Source organism: Miniopterus natalensis, chromosome 4, assembly GCF_054644295.1.
Source record: "Miniopterus natalensis isolate mMinNat1 chromosome 4, mMinNat1.hap1, whole genome shotgun sequence".
NCBI classification, from domain to species: Eukaryota; Metazoa; Chordata; class Mammalia; order Chiroptera; family Miniopteridae; genus Miniopterus; species Miniopterus natalensis.
In genome coordinates this window covers 40389225-40406080 of record NC_142084.1, presented here as the reverse complement: position 1 = coordinate 40406080, position 16856 = coordinate 40389225, and the positions used below count along the sequence as shown (strand labels likewise).

Sequence of the window (16856 nt, the reverse complement as noted above, 5' to 3'; positions counted from 1 at the left end):
CATTTGTGGAGTCTCATCACAAATCGCCCTTATATATTTTAAATAACATTCTCATCTGTTCAGCCCAATGAATTACTGGTTGGCATAAGTAACATTTTGTTATTCTTGTCCAGTAGAAATTATTATTGAATAACATAAAACATAAAAAGAGGAAATCAGCTCTCTGCTGCTGGGCCAGTTCCAAGTCAGGGTAGAGTTTGAAGAAGGGGTTGAGAGGACACAGGAAATACAGGTGGCAAGTGGCATCAGATTAGGAATGGCCCACTGTTTTGTAGCTTCCCCAGAGAAAGAAATGGCGGGAATTCTCGCCTCTCATTTCTCATGTCCAGTTCCCATCTCTCTTACCAGCCACTGGCATAGATAATGGTGTAGCATGGATTCTTCATTGATTATAACTTAACTGCTCAGCTGAATTGGCCTTGTTCTCTCTGGAAGTTTTGCTGACAATCAAATATATGCAGCTGTAGAGTTAATGCGTATGGGGAAAGAAAAAATAATACAATTTTTGTTTTCAGGATCAGTGTGTTCAATATGTTGTTCCTACAATCCCCAGTCTCTTCTTGCTCCCAATGCAAATTTACTGTCTGCTAGCAACTCTTAGTAAATGCAAGGGAACGTGTATAAATAGCACTGTTAGTTAGATTTTAAGTTGAAAAACCTGGTAGGGCAGAATGTTTATAATTTGGGGGTAAAACGAAGTAGATGAAGGGACATAGGGTCCTTCCCATGGATTTCAGTCCTCTCTGTTACCATCTTAACCACCGTCATGGTTTAATAGAGTGGTTAAGAACATGACCCCTGGAGTCACCTCACCTGACTCCAAATTCAGGTCCTGCCATTTCTAATCCTGCGACCCTGTGTGAGCTACTTAACCTTGCTTGTGCCTCGGTTTCCTCATTGACGGCCTAAGGATCACACTTAGTACCTAACTCATGGGTGGTTTTCAGGATTAAATGTTAATATGAAGAAAGAATTTAGAACTATATCCGGCTGTCTCAGTAAATGCCGGTGAATATTATAGAGCAGTAAAAGTACCGTTTGCTGGGTTAGTGCAAGGGTTATGCTATTCCTGCCACCACCGCCCAAGTACCAGATCACAGACAAATCTCTTAGCATCCCACTCTGTAAAATGAAGATACTATTCATTAACGTAGCACGTTGATAAAAATTCCAATAGAACAGTAAGGAGATAATGGTTTATTGGTCTTTATTATTGTACTGCAAATGATTTAACTATACATTTTTCCTAAATTTAATTAAACATATTCATTATCCCTATGAGCTTATATTAGCTTACAGCAGAGTGACTGTTTATTATGTTCATTTTATATGTTTATAATATCATAGATATTACAAAAATAAACATTTCCTTTTAAAATATTATGTAAATAAACATTAATATTTGTTACAAGTTCGCAAAGCCAAAATTACTTTTTAATTGTTTATTTTAATAGATTGTATGGAAATGGAAAAGTACTACCCAGGCAAATCACTATGATCCTCAGAACTGGTTTTGAATGTACCAGGAAGACCACCAAGTTGGGAGTTAGACGTCCTGGGTTCTGCTTCTGGTTTTGTCACCGAGTTCTTTGGCCTTGGATCAGCCATTAAGCTTTGTTTAGTTTCCTTAATGACACTGTGGCAGGACTCCATCGTTGTAATATTTGTGGACAGTAAGACAGGCGGTACCAAAAGGAGCTAGAACTGGAGCCCAGACTATGTGGTGGCGTTGTCAGGCACTGCCTTGGCGCTGCGGTGGGAAAGAGGGCCAGGTAAGAGCGCTGCCTCTCCTGCAGATGGCCTGGCTTCGTATCCTTTCCTGATCACTTACCATGCGTATGACCTTGGCCCAGTGGCTTCATCTTTATGTGCCTGTTTCCTTACCTTTGAAAAAATACAAGAATGAATATTAACGCCCACGCATGGGGTGTTGGGAAGATTAAATTAGTTAACAGGTGTGGTCTTAAGAATAATCTGTGATTTATTTATCCAGCACATAGTTTCAGAGCACCTATTGCCAAGCCCTGTTCTAGACACTTGGAAGATCAGCAATAGCAAAACAGGGATCTCTGTTGTCGTGGAGGTTCCATTCCATTGGAGAAAAATGATAATGAAGATTAAACATAATAAACAAGTGAATTAGGCAGTATGTTAGATGATAATAAGCACTATGGAAAAAAGAAGGAAATACAATAGAGGAATGATTCAGGACTGCCAAAGCAAACGGTGGGGTGGGGGGATTTAAATAGGTGATCGGAGAAGGCCTGGTTGATAAGCTGACATTTGAGGAAAGACTGGAAGCAGATGAGAGTTAGCTGTGCAGATGTTTGAGGGAAGCACATTCCAAGCAAAGGTCATGGTCATGGACAAAGCCCTACAGCAGCAATGTCCCTGGGAGACTTGGGGCCAGTGAGACTGAGCAGAATCAAAGGGGAGCAGAGAAGTAGGAGCCAAGGTCAAAGAGATAAGGGGCAGAACCTAGAAGGCCTTGTTGATCATTGTGAAGCCAGGTGTTGTTTCCTGGGCGGACGGGGGTCATTGCAGGCAGAGGAATGGCAGAATAAATATTGTTAACTATTATTGACTATTATAATTAGGTCATGTGCTGAAAAAATAGCAACTGATAATATGCAAAGCTATCCCCAGGCAAACATGACATGAACATCTTGGATGTTGGATCTTGGTCTACAGTGGGTGCTCCTGTAGATGACTAGAGACTGGCTCCGGGGAACCATGAAGCAGGCATTGCCCTGTTAGTGAAGGTCTAGGTCAGCACAGGCATGCTCAGGGTGATCCAGCAGCAGGCCTGTCACAGTGTGTAAAACAAAATAAGCAGGATTCAAAACCCAATAAACCCAGTTCAAATCCCTTCTCTTACTCCAACTCTAGGACTGTGTGTTCTGGAGCAAGTTACTCAACCTCTCTGCTCTCCATTTCTCTCATTTGTACAATGGTAATACTAATATTTATCTTAAGGGGCTCTGTGAAGATTAAATGCACCATGCATATAAAATATTTACACATGTAGTTTTTGCTCAATACATGGTAGTAACCACCATCGGCAAGTAACAAGCACCAAGCCACGGGGCTGGGGCTTGGGAGTGGGACTCCTGATGTGGGCATACTGATGGCAGCAAGGGAGGTCTCCAGACTTCCAAGTAGGAACCCGGGGCCAAGTACCAAGACAGATTCAATCAAGAACAAGACTGCGACACAGCTCTAAGGTCTAGGACACATGGCGTGGGCTTGGTCTCAAGAGACACGGTAAAAGCCTGGTCACTGTAACAAAGGTTGAGATCAGAATATAATCCGTACACACTGATGTGATGCTGAGCTTCTCCCCGGGTATGCCAGGGACAGAGATGGGCCTGGGGACTGGAGCGGGGTGAAATTGCTAAACAAGGGGACCCAACTTGGAGGATGGCCGAACTCAGGAAGCAGAGCCACTAGCAAGTGATTCCAGAAATGGTCTTCACCAGTCCTTCTGGGCTCTATAATTCTCCATTTCTAAGTATTGATAGATAATTTGAAAACACCAAACCTAATGGTAATTTTCTACTTTATGCTATAAAACCTAAAGCTTACTATAAGGAAAGTAGCAGCAATTTGTTTTGCCTTTTTACTTTCGGCTCATATGTTATTTCAGAGCTGATCAAAGGCATTGGTTGCAAAGCAGAGAATAAATCACACTTCTAAATAAACCACTGAAGAGTGTTAAATTGATTTAAGTGATTTTAGGAATATTAATATTTAAAACATCTCTGTCCCAAGCCTCTTTATGACTACCTATGGCAGTAATAACTACCATTTCATTCTACCATTCTTCATTCTATAATATTACATAGTAAACTGTGGAAAACATTATTTTTTAACCCTGGAACAGAAGTGTAAGATTTCAGTTGTTTATTTCGGTTCAAATATCTTGAATTTTATTCAGTCAATAAAAGTACACTCGATTAATGTCTTTATTATATCCTTTGCCTGGGTTGAGTTGAATAGAGTGCAGGGTTTGCTTTTTATTATTAAAGAAAACTTTGCCTTTCACAGTTTTTTGCAGTAAATTTGATTTTAAGCTGCATGTATTTCAGGATTAGTCCCATGCTTGAGAAATTTTCTGGCTTCACAATTTTACATCTTTGGCTTATCTTCAAATATTCTTAAAATTGCATGTATGAATCTCCTAGATTTTTTTTTTTTAATACATAGGGGAACAGGAATCCGAAATGTTAGACAGAGTCTCGGTGAGTGTCCCTCGGTGGGACAGTCTGGGCACCAAGGCACCTCACGCATCCGCTCTGCAAGGCAGCTGGTGACCAAAGCCAGCGGCCGCCTGGGTCACCGTGCACGCGCTCGGAGGCGGTTCGGAGCCGCTCACGCACTGGTACTTACCCAGGTCCCCAGCCTTGCCCGGGGCTTGCTCGTCACTTTCCTCTCCTGCTCAGCCTGTCTCCATCTTTTTCCGCCCTTCAGCAACCTCCCTTTCCCTTTCCAAGTCGCCTCCGTCTGCTCATGTGTCAGCGTGGTCCTCCTGCCACACGGCTCGCTGAGGCATCTGTCCCGTGCCTGTCACCGCTCACGCTCTGTGCCACACTGGCTTGTTTTGTCAATAACCATTTATTTGTTGCTGGAATCGTAGCAGCCATTACATCTGACCTCCCTGTTTCATCAATTATGGATAGATTATTGGATGTGAACATCTGCAAAAGCTCGCTGTTGAACTCACCTCCTGGCTGGGATTAGATAAAGTACTAAACTGTTGTTTATTGTCAGGCCAACACTCTACTGGGAAGGCAGGGAATTCCAAGAGTAGCAGAGCCCCATCAGAAGTATAAAAAATCGTTTCATATTGCCACTGTTTCCCCTAAGATCCCAGCCATTTATTATTTACCCGTATTACTAGTTGTTACAACCTACTTGATAAAAGCTCTTGGCAGGCGTCACGTTTCCACTCATTGTCTCATCTGTCAGAATAGAAATGACTCATAAATTGTTTTCTTGTCTCTTTTATCACAGCAAAAGGGCAATAGACAGGCCTTCCTCTGTGTGCCAGCATTCAGAGGAAGGCTTCCCTACTATGTTTTATTTTAAAGAAATGTGTTCGCATAGCCCGATACGAAGGCATTACATCGTGGATCTAAATTAGGGTTTACCGAGTTTACCAGAATAACGGCTTGTGGCGGGAAGGACATCAAATTGTGCAGAGAGAATATGCTCAAAATGTTTTTCAGGGCTTTCATGGATTTCTGAGAAGGGGGAAGCAAAATGAAGTTTTATGGAAGCCTGTCTTAAATGAGGAAGAAACCTAGTAAAAGGGATTATGACTAGATGATGGAGCTCCTGCCAGGAGAAAGATGAATCTCCTAGTGGTGACTGGTTCGTGAAGAAATGCAGACATTTTCACAGTAGTAGTGTTTATTCAAACCATCTAGAAAGTCACTCACTAATAATGTAAAACTCTCCTGGGTTTTGCCCTGTGCAGCCAGAAACGATTTTGTGCAGAGGTCAAGTGGAAGAAGGTGGGTACATGGCCACTTTGGGGAAAGTTGAGGAACTCGGTTTGTCACCGAGCTGGTGACGTTTCATGGCTTACTTCTCTGTCTTAAGTCATTGCTTATGAAAGTAGAAACTATATTAGTCTTCCATCATTCTAGATGAAAAAGAGAAAAAGATGTTTGTGTTCCCTCCACAGATTGGAAGATACCATGGCTAATTAATATAATTTCGTAATGGGGAAACATTCACTGGAGAATGTGACTGGATGAAACAAGCACACGTTTAGAGAGGGGTTCAGATGTCATTCTGAAATATCATTTAACTCCTTCTTTGGGAATCTGGCGTGTTTTCTGATACTTGAACTCTCCAGCACTGGCTGTTAACTGAAAAATTTCATATACTTTCCATGTCCCATAGTTATAAAATGCATTTTTTATTTATCAAGTGAGACATAATGCAAAACATTATATAATGTTATTATAAACATATAATAAAGTTTAATATATATTATATATATGTTAATATATAATTTATATAAGAGCTTATTTTAAGCCAAATAGTTATATACAATATAATATAATATGCTATAGTATATTATACAAGACATCATTATATCCACATTAATGTTTCTGCAAGTACTTCACTACTTTCCAAGGGCTCTACCATATTTATTCAACAATATTTAACATTAACATAAAATAAGGAGCTAGGGGGACAGAAGAGAGCAAAACATAGGGTTCCTGTCTTCATGGCACTTATGATCTAATTGAAGAGAGAAAAACATTAATAAGTCGATGCATATAATGCTGTGGTAAGTGCTAGGATAGCACAAAGGAGTGATGTGTGTGCATGTGCATGTGCGTGTGTGAATGTGTGCATGTGTGCGTGTGTGCGTGTGTGTGTGTGTGTGTGTGTACAAGCCCCGGGAGAGTGGGATGTGAAATCGCAAAGGGCGGTGCGGGCAGAAGGCCGTGGGGTGGGGGAGCCGAGCGCATCCAGCAGCGGAGGCCTGTGCGGCTGGGGTGAGGGTCCCAGGGCCCCGCGGGGCGGCCCCGTGGCCTCCCTGCACTGGCGGAGCGAGTGGCAGGACGTGGTCGCTCAGATTAGCTTTGACGGGCACTTCGTCTGATTCATCTTGCCACCGCTGTCTTTGGTCTCCGTGAATAACACAGGACAGAAAGTACTGGTAACGCCGTATAATGGGATTATTTGTCATGTTCACTTCTCATCCTCAAATAAACACAGCCAAGTGGAGCCTGGGAATTTCTTAGTTTAACAAAGTGCAGGAAGCTCTTTTTTGCCTCTCTTTTCTGACAGTGGACGCTAATCATTTTATGGGGCCTGTCCCCTGGCCTACTGCCGGGCAAGAATCGCCTGCGTTGCCTCCCCGCGGGCGCGGGGGAGAGAGCCTGGCGTTACGTACCTGCCACCGCCGCTCTGGAGAGCCCTTCATGTCTCAGTACTTCTCAGCCTTGTTCTTTGGGTGTAAGCAAAAGAGTCTTTCAGATTACCTCAAGTAAGGGGGTTGATCGCAAAGATTCCTGTGGCAGCCAGAGAGACCCTATCCCAGGAGCACCAGGATCGGCAGACAGTGGGCCTCCCAGACTGAAAGACTTGGGGGAACTGGAGGACCCCTGGAAGACAGGGGCTGAGTTTTCTCATTACCCCCTCAGCGCAGCGGTTGGTTTGAGTCCCTCTATTGACACAACTTGGTCACTGTCTTGGTGGTCACCTATCTCTGAGCACCTTCCCACTCTTGCCATTACTAACTGCTCCCTGGGTCTGGGTTGCCTGAGAGAACACGACTGGACTAAATAATCACTATAATCTTCCACTGGGCAGAACATTTTAGATGAGATCACCTACAGCTTCCTGGACCGACTTTGTCCAGGGCCCCTAACAATATATAAAACAAAGCCTCCAATGGATTTCCCTAGCAGGAGATGAAGGGCAGCGAAATTTTCTTTCCAAGGTGCTGTAAAATATAACTCACACTATGATTGGGCTGTGCAGGATAAATAGTTCCATGCTTTCGGATTTATAGCATAGAAAATAATAATTGAGAATTAGAATAAAAATTTTTCATTAATATGTCCCTCATTAACATAGCACAAAGCTATAATGACCACTTTAGGAAATGGCAGTTTTGAGCAGTGTATTCCAATTTATTGTTTAGGAAACTTTTATTTTTAACTGTAAGTGGAATTTTTTCTTATTATTTTGGAGTTTGAGAATAATCTGTGTATGGATGTGTAGACAGAGAGTTTTAAGAGAAAAAAGATTCTTGGAAAGTTTTTAAGGTATAGTGCTATCTTCATAGCTTTTGAAAATACAAACTCCTAGCATGTGAGAGATTAACTAGCAACTCTAATTCAGTTTATGAAAATTAAGGATTCTTAAAAATTTCAGACTGTAAAAGAAAAATTCGCTGATTTTGAAGAGCACTGATCATTGCATTTGTAACAATTGTTATTTAATATGAATCAAAAGCATTATAGATTCAGCTCTCCTTACTACCATCTATTCCATTGTAGGATTTTAAAAAGAAAAGCAGTTCATTAAGATGATAAAAGATTGTTCAAGTGAGGGGGAAGCATGAAAATAAAATTTCAATAGAATGAAATGAGTCATCATTAAAAGAAATTTTTTTAAACATCAAACAAATTTATCAGGATTTTAAAACCAAAGATAAATTATTGAAAACAATTAGGGCATATCTTGAATCACTAAATATATCCATGTAGAGTCTTCAAATCAAAGCCATATTTTTAGAAGAGAGAATTCTAGATCATTTAGTCCCACACCATTATCTTACAGACTTGGAAGCAAAAGCCAAATGACCTATTCGAGATCAGACCCCGAGCTCAGGGCAGAAGAGAAGCTAGAACTCATGACTTTTAACACTCAGTCCTTTCTGCACTGGACCGCATGGCCTTCCCTGTACGTGCCGGGTGATGTAAGCAGTCAGTGCGTTAGCAGACAGTGCAAATGATGAGCAGGGCATTTCAGGGAGAAAGTGTACGTGCTCCACATGATCACTATAAACAGCAAGGCTAGACTACTCTCAACCCAGGAATAGTTTGAGCAGAATGCAAAATATTTAGCTACATTTGTATATTATAGTTTGCAGAGCCACACTCTTGATGGCCCTTAGCGTTCATTCAGTATAACATATTTGTAGGAAAGGATTATGTTTATTGCATGACAGATGCTGTGCGCTTGCAGAAAGGGTATGAGTCCTTAAGTGACTCGAGGCCAGCTCTGTCCGCCCGTTTTTGTCATCTTCCCCCATTGCCTACCGCTCTGACTGCTGTTGCTGCCCAGTCTGGTCCTCAGCCTGTTACTGCCGTGCTTGTCAGAAGTCATTAGCCATTGATTTCTTTGACTAATGCTGCCGTTGATTGTCTGACTCATGTTCAGACGCTGTAAATGAGGCAGAAACATCCTTTCTGCTCACCAACTGTGAAATGGCTAAAGGGGGTTAGATTGCCAGAAATCAGAATAAATGTGTTTCCGATGAGATTTGACAATGATTTCAAGCTCAAGATGGCAACTTGACTTTTTTCATCTCTACATTTCCTATTAGGCGAGAATAAGTCTGCATCATTGCCTCTTTCTCCTCAAAGCACTGCGCTGCGTGGAGCCCAGTGCGAGCTTTCGCTATGAAGCGGCACCGTGTGGAGCTAGTGCGGGATGTGCAACGAAATGCGGGCGGGGCTGCCTTTTCACGTGGGCAGAAAGAAAGGCCGAAAAACAAACAAACAAAAACAGACACCCTAGGCAGTGGACTCATAACTTCTTATTTGCAGACAAATCTGATGGATGCCCCTTTATGGTTTTTCAGACATGTTTTTGTCCAGGTGGGTTTATTTAAACTCTCCTAGAACTCTTAGACTTGCGGACGAAACTAGAAATGAAACGTTCGGATGCAGCTAAACTGTTGGGGTGTCTCCTCACCTGTTTCAGAGCATCCCGGTGCTTCTGTGAGTCTGGGGGCTTTGACAAGGAAAAGCAGCCATCCTTCAGGCCTGGAAGACCTGTCATAGGGAGGGGGAACCAACTTGAGTTGTCCCTCAAAACGCAACCTGGGCCAGTAGGCAGAAGTGACACATTTGCAGCCGGATAAGTCTTTGTTGTAGGGGCTGTCCTGCCAACTGTGAGGTGCTGAATCTTTTACCAGCTAGATGCCCTGAGCACCTCTCCCAGTGACAACCTAAAATGTATCCCGACATTGCCCAATATCCCCAGTGGGGGCAAAATCGCCCCCATTCAAGAACTGATAGGTTAGATAAGTACTTGGAGAAAATTAAGCTTCATTCAAATCCTTAGTGTAGGTACTGTTATTTTTTTAATGAGATGTATTTTATTTTTACCGTATGTGCTTTCCATTTGTACCTTTATTTAGCTAGTAAAAGTGCCCTATACACAACTGTGTTTCAAACTTTTGTAGGAATGGTGGGGGGAAGGGCAGGGAAAAATGCACACATATTTATATAAATTTCGGGCTTTTGATTCTTTACCTTTCAATTTCTAGTTAGATTTATAAAAAATAACTTATGGGATTTTGGCAATGATAGCTCAGAATCAGGGCAACTTTCATGCACATGTGACCTGGACAATCACAGAGGACTCTCTGTTTGTAGCAGGACCTTAGTGGGTGCTTTTAAATATCTCATCTTATTGGAACTTTATAACATCCTTTCAAGGTAGACTTTATTCATTTCCATTTTATACCTGAGGCATTGAGCCACTCAACACATGTCACTCAGCTTGGTAGTGGACCTGCCTGACTTGAAAGCCTGTGATATTTGGAGAAAATTTGAGCACCCAGAAGGAAATAGTATTCATTATCCCATAAGGCCCTTCCAAAGTCTGGTCTATGCCCTCAGAGTAAAAGTCCCAAATGATTTCAAATGTTGAAATAACTAAGAGAGAGCAGTGTGGGAGGATGGTGACTGGAGAAAAAAATGTACTGCATGTAGGAAAAAAAATATATATATATGATGTAAAAGTAGGATCGGAGTTCATTGAAATTTTTGCAAAATTACAAAATTTCTATGTCAAATGGACTGGATGGGAATACTTGTTTATATGGCAGTTTCTATGCATTGAATTAGTTTCCTACAGACACAATGGTAGATAGAATTACCAGCCAGAACACAAGGCCCATTAAACTTCACATCACTGATCAACTTTAGTTTGAGTTGTGCATGCTCTGCACTATGCCAGAGAAGAAAGAAGAAGATTTCCCCTCCTTTCCCTAGGCACAGGAACCACTCTGGATACAATTTTGAAAACTTGGAATGATGGGAGCCAGGGCATCCAACTGCTCCACTTTCAATGTGGCAAGTTTTAACCAAACACATTGAGCTGTCTTGAGAGTGGAAAGACAAAAACTAAGTCCTACAAAAGACTACTTTTACGTGCATGTAGAATAAATGGGTGAAACGGAATGACCCGCCTTACTTTTAGAATAATCAAATCCTTTCTTTGTAATCAAAAAAATTGCAGCTAGACAGTTTGTCACTTAATATCATCGATCAGAACTTTGATTAGTTAGTCCCTGTTTCTAGATAAAACATTCTATGTATGAACTTTTAAACAAACTTTTATATTGGACATTGTGGCTTCTCTGTACCTGGTAAAGCTTTTTTTCTTATTACATCACTCACTCCCGTGACCACTCCTTTGCTCAAGCCGCCGTCCTCACTACTGACCGGTTCCTAGCATTTGTTTAAAATGCAGACTGAGCTTCTCTTCCCACATGAAGCCATTCCCAGTTGTATTTTCTTCATTGTTCTCAAGACTATCTGAAATTCACTTATTTGTTCATTTTATTGCAAATTGTCTCCCCATCGTCTAAATACAATGTAGACTGTGTGGGGGCAGAAATTTTGCATTTTTCGCTGCTGTATCCTTAATACCAAGATCAAGGCTTGGACCATGGGAGCCGCGTGGTATTTAATAAATTAATGTCTTTGGACTAAGTTTTTAGCCCTTTATGCAGACTTAAAGTACTATACAATTTCAGTGTCTGTAAGTCTTACTGCCTTGTCTAGTAAGATTTTTAAGAGCAGGATTATATCTAATATATATATATAAATGAACATACATATATATTAGATTTGAATTGAAATAATGCCTATGTTTTACACATATATAATTTTCCCTTGCAGTTACATCTAATTAGCTCAGTGAATGTATTAGAGGAGTTCTTTGCATAATACATTGGTCCTCAAGGTGTTGAGTGTTATTAAGAAAGTGATGATGAGAGGAAATGAAAATAGCTTGTAGTTACCTTTTTAGGCATCAGTGACTTACAAATGCCCGACTTTCATATCTGCTGCTATGAATTTTCATATCTGCTGCTATGGTTTTGATTTTAGGTGACCGATAGAAATTATCTCATTTTAAGAACTTGGATTTTATTTGAAAATGTCTTTCCAAGTAAATAAATTTCATTCTAGTGGGAAGATAGAGTCCACTGCCTCTAAAACTTCCAGTGAAATCGTTTCAAACCTTCATCTGCATTTATTCACTGAAATCACTGGAGCAGTTTGATCACGTGGCCATGTAACACTCAGTTTTTACCAGGTGTGTGGCCTGACTTTTCCAACTTTGGTAACCTCATTATCATGTGCAGTTTGAAGTTCGTTGAAATTTACCTAGCAGCATGCCCAATCAGTGTTTTCTCTGTCTTTTGATAAAGGTTGATTAGGTTCGTTGCCCATAAAATGTAAAGATATATAATGAATTTTCAATTTATCAAAATAGTTTGTACCTGAGATTCTTTATTTTCTCCTCTTCCATTCGTGATGCTGGATTTTAATCTCCCGGCCCTGGGCTTGTTTCTGACATAGTGCATGCCACTGGGCCAGTCAATCAAACACAGTGGATTCCTCAAGTTTCTGTGCTGTATTTCCTCACTTGCAGTATTCTTTGGAAAAAGGTTCCAGTCTTTGTTGAGGATTCTAGTTTACTAAATTTTAGTTGACTAAAATTTAAATATCATCTTGCTGACTTCAAAAAACAAGAAGTCGCTTACTATGAGATCAATATAAAACATCTTTATTTTCTACAGAGTTCATAACCCATGCTATCTTCCCACTTACTTCTATGGGTGTTTTTTTAATTTTTGCTTTGCAAAATGGCCTTTCAACTCCCCTCAGGTTGAACTACACAATTCACCGATCTGCTGGGTGTTGCCTTGAATTCCCCTTACGATTGCGCCTGTCTGGGTTTACTCTCTCGCAATAGTGCTCACTTTCCTGAGGAGCCAGGGGCCTGTCTTTGATTTAGCCGAGCTCCCCTGCTGCACTTACTGAGGACCTCAACATGGATTTCATGCAATTAACTGTTTCCCTGTTGGACCAGTGGCGACCTGTATTCTTCCCACTGCCCATGTGTTTGTAGGTGAAAAAGAGAGAGGAACTTTCTTGAGCCACAAATAAAATGTGTGTCTTTACTTTGAAAAGAAGGGAAGCTTTCACCAGGAGTCTTTCACCAAAAGCTGGTTAACAGATTCCTAAGGACTCCCTCTCCTAAGGTTTACGTAGCACTCTATATAATCCCATGGCAGCCTCACAGCAGCTCTCAGAAGTGGGTTTTCTGTTTTACTTCTTATGAAATTAAGCTTAGGGAGTCTTCCTGGCCCAAATATGTTGGGCATGAAAGAATTGGGACTTGAAACCAAGTCTTCTTACTCTAAGGTTAGTATTCATTCCAGCATCCATTCCACATCTGGCTCTATGAGGAAGCTTCTATAGAATCAAGTCTGAAGCCTAAACCAAACCCCAGACTGAGCTGGGTTTTTTTACCCTGTTGCTCCCTGGAAGCACGGCACACTGCTGTGGGATGGGAGCCATCAACATGGACGCATCTACCTGTAATTACTCAGGCACCTACCCTCCTATCCTGGGGCTGAAGAGTCCCACCTCTTAGACAAAATGGGGCACCCTCCTATGTTACGGCACCGCTTCAGGCCTGTGGTGGCCAAGGGCCTGGGGGAGTGGCACAGTGTGAGCGCCGAGTAAGCCCCGGAGAAACCTGCCTTCGGCCATCGCTCATTCACACACTTGCACCCGTCCGCAGTCTGTCCCACAGCATGGCCATGAGGGCTGCGAGCGTGTTCTCTGCTAGTTAAGGTTTCCTAGGGTCTGATATAGCGCCTGGCACGCGGTAACAATATTTGCTGAAAACAAACTTTTCTGGCACAAAATATAATAGTTAATCTTCAAGTTCTAGAATATCATATAAAAATATATGGACCAAAAAAGACACTAGAAAGTGTCTTCTCAAATTTTGATGTTTGGATTCAATAAGGCCTTTTATAAATTCACAAAATTCAGGGGGTCTGCCCCTTAATTCAGAAAGCTCTACATCAAGCCATATCTGACTAAATCTAGGTGTTGTCAGTCTGCAAGACTGAGTGAAAAGAATATTCTCAGGTTTATACGAGGCTTATTAAAAAACTTAAAAATGATAATACAAAATTTGAACTTTGCAGGTTTAGTGGGAATTAAGACACTGGGTCAGTATGTATCTGCGAGTAAGTTTTAATATCAGTATATAGCAAGCATTCACTTGGAAGCCACACCACACCCAAATGTTATGAGGTATCCCAATGGCCTCCTTGCAGTTAGTGCCCAAATGTAAACGTGTAGAAAGTAAAGGCGAGGGCCAGCGCGGCCTCTGATGCTTAAGCCTTAGGTGCCCAACTCGGCCGCCGCCCCCAGGCCCCAGCCGCCCTTGAGCCTCCCTCACGCCCACCCTCTCCCAGCGCCGTCAAATACTTGACTCTCACTAATTCTTTCTTAGAAAATGTGCGAAAAGGATTTCCATGGAGGCCTTCGGAGACTTCCTGTGTCCTCATGTGTGTAATAGTGTGGATCAGGTAACAGCGCAGGAAGGAGAAAGAATGGGGGTTTGGTTTTACATACTTTCGTCCTCCTGGCCATTGAGGGGGAAGAAGAGGAAGGAAACGGCCCCATACAGATGGTGTCAGCCTTAAATTAAATTAATATCGTGCGTTTGACTGTGGCAGCCATAATCTTTTGATTATTGAAGAGATTGTTGGTAATGAAGTACATTTGTAAGAAATATTTTTAGTGTATACTGAATACGTGTTCAAACCATGAGAAATGCGTCTAATAAAATGATAGATTTAGCAATTGCCTGGCACCTAAATTCATGCTTTTCAAACAGCTATTTATAGAAAGGAAAGTGATATTTAAGCTCCCATAGTAGAATATTATAATCTGCTCTATATTACCTTAGGTAATAGTCCCATATTTTAAAATAATGTTGCAAGCCATTCAATTATTTATTCACACCTAAGTTATATAAATTGGAAGATTTTGGATTGTGCAGGAAAAGAATTATTTTCACGAAAGTAAGACCTCACTGTCACAGCTTAAAGAGATTGCTGTGAAACAAGTTATACTATAGATAAAAATAAACCAAACCAGCATGAATTTTTAATAAACAAAATATTTTATGGAGACATTAAAAACAACTATTAATTTTAATCACTCTGGCCGCGCTGCACGCTTCATACGTATTTCTCCTCCTGATAGGACCTCAACACTTACAGTAGACTCTCCGCGGACCTGGATGATGACCTCAGCCTGGGGAGAGCCTACGAAGCAATAGCCAAGGTCCTGCAGAGGTAAGCTAGCACAGCCTTGTCTTCCTGTCACTGTGAATTCACTCAGCTGTGAAAGACTTAAATTGTTTGAGGTCTGTCGCTTTCCATTACTGCCTGCTTAAATTTTAAGTAGTGCCCTTCTTAAGTGACCCTTTCATCACAAGTTATTTTAAACCAATGTGATATTTTAAGATATTCACCTAAACTCTTCTTTGTCTGTTCCTCCTTTGTATTACTTTATTTTTGATTTTCTGTACATTTAGTGATGACCTTGAATGAAAGGGAAAAATCAGGTCACATCTCACAGGTTAAAAAAGCAGAGAGCACAGAAATATATAGTACGCTTCAGTAACTGTGGCTCACCTTAGCCTTTCCCGATCTCCTCTTTGAGGAAACTTTCCATTTATGCTTCAGTCATGTGTCTTCCATTAAGACATCTCTCCTTTGAGCATATCTGGAGGAACAATTGGGTGCAAAATGATATTCCTAAAACTTCATTTAAAACAGAAAATTTAACAAAAGTATACAGGAAAAACTTCTGATACAAATTTTTCCATGGAAAGTATATGATTGGGCCTTGCCTGGTGTGGCTCAGCACTGAAAGGTTGCTGGTTCGATTCCTGGTCAGAGCACATACCCAAGTTGAGGGCTTGATCCAGGTAGGGGGTGTGCAAGAGGCAGCCAATTGATGTTTTGCTCTCACATCGATGTTTCTCTCTCTGTACCTCTCCCTTCCCCTCTCTCTCAAAATCAATTTTTTAAAATCTAAAAATAAAAAGTATATGATTGGCCCTTCATTCATTGTACACTCCATTTCATCTTTGCATTATATAGGAGCATCATTATAATTTAAGCAAAGATAGTCTAAGAATAAGAAAAGTTATCAAAGTTAAGGCCTTGTTTTTTGTTGTATCTTATATACAAGATATAGCTTTTTAATAAAGGTAGTAGTGCTAATAATAATAGATATAGATTGTGTCAAGTTCTAATTTCTTCTCATTTGTATTTCACTTGTAAATATATAGAGAGTGGTGTTTTAAAAGGTAAAATTGTTATTCGAAAGTCATTTAAAACATTGCATGCCTAGTGAACTAAAAGTAGATCATCATTGTATAATTACCATTGCCAATATAATAATTGTTAAATATTAAATAAATAAATAATTAAATATTAAAGTCTAATACCAATGAAATGAAAGGTGCCCTACAAAATGCCAAATAAAATGCAAGGCAGTCGTCACTGGATGCATGGTTAGGGATGTGGACATATTTATAAGGAGAGAATGGATCTTTACTCAAGGAAGGCAGAACGACATGAGCGTTGTGGTTCCTCCAAGTAAAGATTGGTAACTAACCCATGGAAGATCAACCCAGCTGTCCCTTACACTTTTAGTTTACAAATAACCACCAGAAGAGAAGCAAATGCCTGAACACAAAGAAGAGATTCGTAAGTGTTCAGTTTAATGTCTATTTGGAACACACAGACCCTGTGGCCTTTTGCCCAGCTCATTTTGATTATTAAATTACTTGACTCTACTGTTAGCATTGCCCAGAATCAGTAAAACTGGTTGGATTATTTGTCTTGCTTTGTAGTAGCAGACCTGTCCTGAGCCTGTACAGTTAAATAAATGTATCCTTTAATGTGTTTATAAAATAATTTTTACGAAATGACATTGTATCTCAACATAACTAAAGAGATAAAACTCCAGGGAAAAATA

General features: G+C 40.7%; 1 protein-coding gene across 1 annotated transcript in view; it reads left to right on the top strand.

The window, feature by feature from the left end:
* The window catches only part of TTC29 (tetratricopeptide repeat domain 29), a 100480-nt gene that overhangs the window by 65540 nt on the left and 18084 nt on the right, over window positions 1–16856 (top strand). Inside the window, exon 7 of the mRNA XM_016206863.2 lies at window positions 15069–15160. Coding sequence (XP_016062349.2) covers window positions 15069–15160 — 92 coding nt within the window. The remainder of the gene's footprint in view (window positions 1–15068; window positions 15161–16856) is intronic.